Source organism: Taudactylus pleione, unplaced genomic scaffold (assembly GCF_031769625.1).
Source record: "Taudactylus pleione unplaced genomic scaffold, aTauple2 ptg000464l, whole genome shotgun sequence".
NCBI classification, from domain to species: Eukaryota; Metazoa; Chordata; class Amphibia; order Anura; family Myobatrachidae; genus Taudactylus; species Taudactylus pleione.
This window is the reverse complement of record NW_028284866.1, coordinates 2,622,325-2,629,973: the sequence shown is the minus strand read 5'-3', so window position 1 is coordinate 2,629,973 and position 7,649 is coordinate 2,622,325. Positions and strand designations below refer to the sequence as shown.

At 40.7% G+C, this 7,649-nt stretch overlaps 1 protein-coding gene across 3 annotated transcripts in view; it reads right to left on the bottom strand.

Moving 5' to 3' along the window:
- Positions 1-2,096: 2,096 nt before the first annotated feature.
- CNNM2 (cyclin and CBS domain divalent metal cation transport mediator 2) overlaps positions 2,097-7,649 on the bottom strand; it is a 143,983-nt gene continuing 138,430 nt past the window's right edge. For all 3 annotated transcript variants that reach the window (XM_088448713.1, XM_088448714.1, XM_088448715.1), the window contains 2 exons: positions 4,366-4,550; positions 2,097-3,044 (listed from right to left, as the gene is read on the bottom strand). In XM_088448713.1, coding sequence (XP_088304839.1) covers positions 2,835-3,044; positions 4,366-4,550 — 395 coding nt within the window. In that variant the 3' untranslated portion in view covers positions 2,097-2,834. The remainder of the gene's footprint in view (positions 3,045-4,365; positions 4,551-7,649) is intronic.

Here is a 7,649-nt window from a genome sequence, read left to right as displayed (position 1 = left end):
AAAATTGGTAACAAATTTTCCAGGCATTATTTAATGTAATGAGAAGACAAATTTATACGGATTATTAGATATAGAAAAATAGCAATCTAGGCACACACGTCTTTTACCTCTATTACAGCAGCTTTTCTTCTCTGACATAATACATTTTAATGGTAACTGGGAGGAAAAAAATATAGAACATATCTAAAATGATTAGCGTTTTCTCCTCCTATACACAGTGAGTCGTTTTAGTTTTTATTAATTTTTTAATTTTTTTTTTTTAGGAGGCAAAAATTATCACAGTAATGAAATCATTGGGACACAAGGTAATCTTATTTCTAAAAACTTGCATTGATTTTGCTGCTAAACTAAAACTCTATGCACATCACTAGTGAAATATTAAGGTGTTGTAAGAGTCACCATAAAGATTTTGGGGGGTAAAAGGTGGATTCATGCAGGCTATACGCACTCTGAGATGTATAACTTTTTTTTTCATACTTTACAGTACACAATAACAGTCATCACCATTACGTTGTTAAAAGGACAACCATCGCCTGCATAGTGGAAGCGGCCATCTTGTTGGCTACATCACTAGGGCACTGGTTGCAACTTAATCGATACTGTGTCCTGATGAATAATGGTTCAGCCCACAAAATGGCTGCTTCCAGTGTGTGCCAACGATGAATGTTATGGAGATGGGGGACCGTATTTAAAAGATCTCCAGAGATCACATTGATACACAGTGTCACTCCAGACTGTGAAAAGTAACTGGGCCTCCTGAAATCTATTCCAAGCAAATTACTTTTCATAACTCATGAATGCATTATCCCTCAATATCGAAAGGGCCTCTGTTTAACAACTTTGGAAACAGTGGTCTTGACTCCATTATATGTTCATAAGGCTGCCTAGAAGGCATTAGATCTTGCCTGTGTCCATTATACAGTTAATTAAATACAGGGGACTCAGGTGGTAAGCATTTCAGACCACCTAGTAAGTCAAATGACTTGTGCAACTGTACAATGCAATACAATATGAGGGTAGCCATACAGATTAAATTAATTAATTTGACAGTGAGTGCAGTGTGTTTTGTAATCTTTAGCCTCATAAAAAGATACACACCACATAATAAGGCACTGAGCTACTTGTTGAGGCTATTAAAGCATCTATAAACTTAAACACAATGCAGGCTGCATTGCTGTGGACTAAGCTAGTACTCACAATAATGCAGGCCATGAATTGACTCAAACCCAGTAACATGACACAGGAAACCATTTCTAAAAAATAGTCCTTCAGTGAAGTCATCGGTTCCAAAGAAACTGAAGCATGCATTCTCATTGGCTCAGCTCGCAAGATGGCTGTCATTACTGTGTGAAAGTGACAGTTCTGCATTACCAAGGCCATCTAATCTTGATTGAATTTGGGAACAAAATTTGTTACATCACTTCAAACCAAACAATTTAGAAACAGATGTGTGCAGAAGCTAAAAGTCTTATGCACACAGTTATTTCTGTTGCCTTGATTTTTTACAGATACAGAATTTAGGTTTTGGACATAGATTCTTGCACTGCCATACTTGTACATCTTATATGGAGTTATTCAGTATTATGTATACGCCAATAGTATTTGCTCTATGCTTAGTGGACCAGAGATAAAGCATGTAACAGATATCTCACTGCTTGTACAAGATTGAGTAACTCTGTATTGGGTAGAGATGTTGTTCAACAAGTATGTATGTAAACTGTTTGCAAAACTGGCCAAAGGGTGGTCGATAGGACAAACAGCTAATCCCCTAGCTGAGAAGTTGATAGGCTAATGGGTTGCCAGCTTATTATTAAATATGATTATTGAATACAGAGTTAAGAAACCCACAGCTGGCTATGGCCAGGCTGCATTACTTCACTAGTTTGCTGAAAACCCACCAACGTCCCTACCCAGATCAATGGTATAATGGGAGAACGAGAAAACTGAGTTAGAGAGGACTTCCCTTTAATGACAGTAAGATTAGACAAATCTAAGTGATGCCACATATTTAAAAATGTAGCTAGCTTGGGCGTTTCACAGAGCCTGGGGGTAACACTGCAGTGCCCACGGCAGGAACAAAGATACCACACTTGGACTGCAAAAATTAAATACATTTTTGATTAGCATAAAAAAAACCTGATACAATTTGCAAGCAGGTAATATGGCAAATAGTCTTATCCTTCAAGAATCAATTTGAACCCACTTTATACTTATGCTGACAATGTTAGAATCTGGGATGGGTTGTCGGCATCTCCATGCCTTTTCAGTTTAAGTATTACTAACAGCTTTCAAAAACGGGTAACATATACTGAATTGTCAATGTAGGTAAACCTGTGCTGGGAATTCCTACTAGTAATGGCTTATAGATTAGAAACACGGATACAACTGATGCTGGACTCCTAAACCACATCAACTAGATTAAAGTTTGGGCCTATCCATTTGAAGTGTAAATAATTAAATTATACATTTAAAAAATAATAACCAGAGTTAAACTGGAGTGAAAGTTGTCTCTACATATAATGTAGATCTAAATTGGGACACGAGGATGAAAAAAAATATTCCTTTCCAAAATCTCATCTTAAACGTTTATAATTTTTGGTCTCATATCAATCTCTATCTTATTATTTTTTCTATAAACATCTCTCTCATGCTCTAGTGTTAAGCTCTTCGGGTCCTGCCACCGCTGGGCTCAGAATCTTTGGTCTCAGAATACTGGATGATACGTGGCAGGTGCACGTACTCTAGGCGTTTGTCGCACAGACAGGAATCCAGGAATGAAGCTGAAGAATGGAGTGAAGATCGTCCTGAATTCTAGCAAGCTGCTTGACAATGGCTCAGATGGGCCCTTCATTGTGCATACTGTGATTTGTCTTGTTATGTGAAATACAGTTCTGTTCATTTAGCAGATTTGCTGTTTCGTCAGCTAAACCGTCATGTAGCTCGGTTAGAGTCATTTCAATTTTAGTGTTTTCACTGTCTGAGGATTGAGGGGTTTTGTCCATTCGAGAAGCCATTAGGGCATTTTGGTACTGCTGTCTTGTAATCTATTGTGCAGGCAAAGCAGAAAACAGAAATGTTAGCAACAGTAGAAAATAAATTGAGATGCCAAGATCTAGAGCTCCACATTGTTTAAAGTAGCCACCCCAAATGTTTTTGAAAAAAAACAAACAAAAATAAAATCAGCAGTTAAAAGCAAATCACACAAGTGTAATTTAAAATATCCAACAAAGTTAGCTACAATTTACCCTCCCTTGGAATTTCATTATTCTCCTCTCTCACATTACTAGACCCGTCTTGCAACAGGTGTTAGCCAGCGAAGTTAGCCATCAGAGTGTGACAGATGATAGCTAGCATAAAAAAAAAAATCTTTTTGGATGATGTTTTTGTGTTTACAAAAAAAGGGAAAAATGATTAATGATTGATAATTTCGATAATCTAGACTAAAGAAATTAAAATACATTCAACCATTCTTGCTAGGGAATACTGAATATAAGAAGTTTTAATAAGGGAAGTGCCTGGCTATATAACTAGTACAAAACAGCTTAAAGGTCATCTTTAGGGCTCTATTTATTAACATTATTTTTACTAAAATAAAGTGAAAAGGGGTGTTTTCACGATCGTGGGGGGCGGGGCTTGGCGACGGGGGAGTAGCAGCGGCGGCCGGTCGGCGCATGCGCGGGGCACTTGTCACGGTATGTTTTTGAGAAAATACCGTGACTAGTGTGCGGAGGGGATTCACAGGGACAGAGCTTTCTCGCAAGCTCTGTCCCTGCAAGGGAGTTATACTAAATCCTTGTGATATTGCCTGAATTCGCAATGCGAATTCAGTCGGTAATATCACACTTCAATCTGCATTACAAATGCGGATTGTAGTAAATAGAGCCCTTAGTAACAAAATGAAAATGTTAAGGGTTGAGTTTAAGCACCTTATGATATTCAGGAGGAGATTTATCAAAACTTTTAAAATAAAGAAAATGGCAACCAATCGGATACTATCTATTATTTATCTAGTACATTCTATAAAATGCTAGCTAGAATCTGATTTGTTGCTAACTGCAAGACCACCACTTGTCCAGTGGCAGATCAAGGGGGAAGGGTGATGAGGGCAGTTGGCTCTAGCAGCAGAGAGCAGTGTGTGGCACATCAGGGCAGGGAGAGAGCGGTGACTGCTCCTCTCCCTCCCAGACCCTGATCACCCCTCCTTTGGATCTGCCACTGTTTATAAGGTTTGATAAGTAGCCCCCTCAATTGGAACACCTGCTCCTCCTGAATATCCCTAATAGCAGTAAGCAGTGATGAGAGACTCCTTCAACATTTGAATGTGCAAAATTGAACGTCATGATGAGGAATTATCAAAAACTATACCTTGACAAACTGCATGTCTGTTATGGCTCTCACGGAGTAATCTGGGATATACACTTGCAAAAACGAAGCATTTAGCTGGTTGTTACTGCTCCCCAGTGTCGGCGTGACGGCATCAATTCGGTCACTTCTATTTAGAGAGTCTGAATGATTTAATCCACAAGGGCGGGGTGGTGATTTATTCTCAGCTAATGGAGAGCAAAGACAGTCAAAATTACCTTCACATTATAAAATAATACCTTGTTTTATAATCTATTGCATTTTACAAGGCAGTCAAAAGTTCTTTTTCCGTGCTTGTAGTCTTTGCGTGACCTTGTGTTTCTCTGGAGATATTTATTCTTTTCTATTTAAGCATGAAGACATATAAAAGTCACTGGCTATTTTATATATTTTAAATATTACATTATCCACCAACTGTACAGCTCTCATTCTGCTTGCTATTGGCACATATCAAATATCACATTGCAAGGGGTTTCAACTCCTATAATTTTTCAAACCCAGCCTGTAAAGTAACAGGAGCCGATTGGTTGACACTTTGGGGGAGATGTATGAAGGGGCGTTACGTGGTTTAATGGTATCAGTCATGCGCCCCCGTCATTATCGGCGCTGCTATCTACAGGATAGCACACCGATGTGCCACCCAATGTATGAACGGCCAGTGGCACTGACTGTTACAACAGGTGCAGTTATTGATTTTGACAGCTGCAGCGGTCGTTGCCCACCACAGCAGAGACAGCATTGTCCCTGGTTGTAGTGGCGGCTTTGCTCCGGACTCTGCATGGGAGATCTCGCGCATGCCCAGTGGAGCCGGCTGGGAGGCGTGACATCGCATCAGCACTAGGTTGATGTGCTGCCGGCTCTATCAGGGATCGCCGGAGGGGCTTTTCAGTGCCCCACACCGGCAGACGTGATGTTCATACATGTCGTCGGTAATTCTTTCTGCTTCGCCTCGGTATGATCCGTATAATACATCTCCACCTTTATCTCCATCAACTTTATCTCTCTCCAAGGCTTAGTACATAGACCAAGTATGAATTGTATGTACACCATGCACACAGAACTATGTATTGTTTGTTTATATATATAGCGCTACCATATTATGCGTCGATGTTCACATATTTGTATATAATATTTGTCATTCACATCAGTCCCTATTCCATTGGAGCTCAGAGTCTAAGGGATCTATGTACTAAGCCGTGGAGAGAAATAAAGTGGGGAGATAAAGTACAAACCAATCCTACAGATGTGTCCACATACATCCTACTTCCTTGTGTGTTAAACAGCCCTTCTAGTCGCGTCATGCCGTTGCATGACTCGGTAGCGCCGAGCATCTTTTCGTGTGACTTTTTGCCGTCAAATATGTCTTACTCACAACGTGATATGAATAGGACACACAAGCAGCTTAGGCTGATTAAAATGATATGTAGCATGCCTATATTGTGTGTGTGACGGCGGGTGTATCTGCATACGAAATGCTACGTTACAGTGTCACAGCCGCTGACACTGTGACATACTGTAGTATTTTGCATGCAGATGCAGTCGATGCTACAGAGTTGCATGGCGCTCACGCATTATGTTTAACGCGACTTGTACCGCACGGAGGTAAGATGCATGTGGACACATCTGTAACTGTCACACTTTACAGGCTGTGCTTGAAAAATGACAGTTAGGAGCTGATTGGTTGGTATTTGATCTTCGTCCACTTTCTCTCTCCACACTGCTTAGTTCATAGAGCCCTAAATTCCCTAATATACACGCACATATCCTAGGGTACAATTAAGTTAGCAGCCAATTACAACAGCATGTTCTTGGACTGTAGGAGAAAACTGTAGCATGCACAGGAAAACTATGCAAACACAGGAAGAACACACAAACTCCACATATATAGCGCGCTGATTCAGAGTCAAGTGTGTTCCCCCTCTATTTAGTATACAAAAAAAAGACAGTCTGAACAATGGTGTGATGTGGTTTTGTATGTTACATTGATAGAGATTCCCCATTTAATGAATATTCCAATCTGGATTGATACTGTACTTGTGCATAGATTTTCTAGAATAGCTATGTGGACTATTGCTAAGGATCATATAGGGTTGAGGTTACCAAAAACGTTAAAAATAGTGGCAGACTGGAATGCCAATTGGTTCATATCTGTCATCAAATTCCATGCTTCTATAAGGTGTTATATTGTTTCTCTTTGCTGTAATGTTGATTATTTTTAGATCATGTGTTCACATTTGTGTCACTGATGTGAAATTGATGCATGTATTTCATTATTTTTACAATGTAGCCAGGGGTGTTTGATTATAGTAGGGTCTGGGACTGGATGGCGGTTTCCACATGATCCATCCCTTTCTCTCAGGCAGGATGCTGGGAACAGCTGGGACTTCGATGGCACCATAAACTTATGGAAAGGGTCAACCATCTCAGGGACATGGGGCATATCTACCCTTGGCCCGGATGGCACTCGCCAGGGGCGCCAGCCAAGGAGGGGCGCTGCCACCTGCAGTCAGGGGATAGTACCTGGTGTCGATGTGCTCACCTTATCCTGACCCTGAGACTTGCACAGCAGGCAGGACTGAAACTTGCGCGGGTGGCCGGCACCACACTACGGTGAAGAAACTCTAAATAAACTACAGCTCCCAGCAGTCCTTACTGCCGGGAGCTCCTGGCAGCAAGTGCTGCCGGGAGCTGAAGTTTCTTTTGAGTTTCCTCACTGTAATGCGACACTGTGCCGAACACCCACGCCAATAACAATGCATGATCTGCACTACAGCACTAATACCGTCTGGGAATTTACAAGTGCAGCACTGTTCTAGGTCCATATAAAAATGTATTAGTTTCCTGTAAAAAGTATTAACCCCCCCCCTTTGCATTTTTCATGTTTTGTGCTTGACAACCTGGAATTAAAATGGATTGTGTGAAGGTGTGCATCATTTCATTCACAGAACATGCCTACAACTGTGAAGTTGTGTTTTTTTTATATTGTGAATCAAACAACATGTAGGACAACGTAACAGAAAACTTCAGCATGCATAACTATTCACCCCCCTAAAGTCAGTACTTTGTCGAGCCACCTTTTGCGGCAATTACAGCTGCAAGTCGCTTTGGATAAGTCTCTATGAGCTTGCCACATCTTGCCACTGGGATTTTTGCCTATTCCTCAAGGTAAAACTGCTCTAGCACCTTCATGTTGGGTGGTTTCCGCTTGTGAACAGCAATCTTCAAGTCTGACCACAGATTCTCAATTGGATTGAGATCTGGGCTTTGACTAGGCCATTCCAACACAT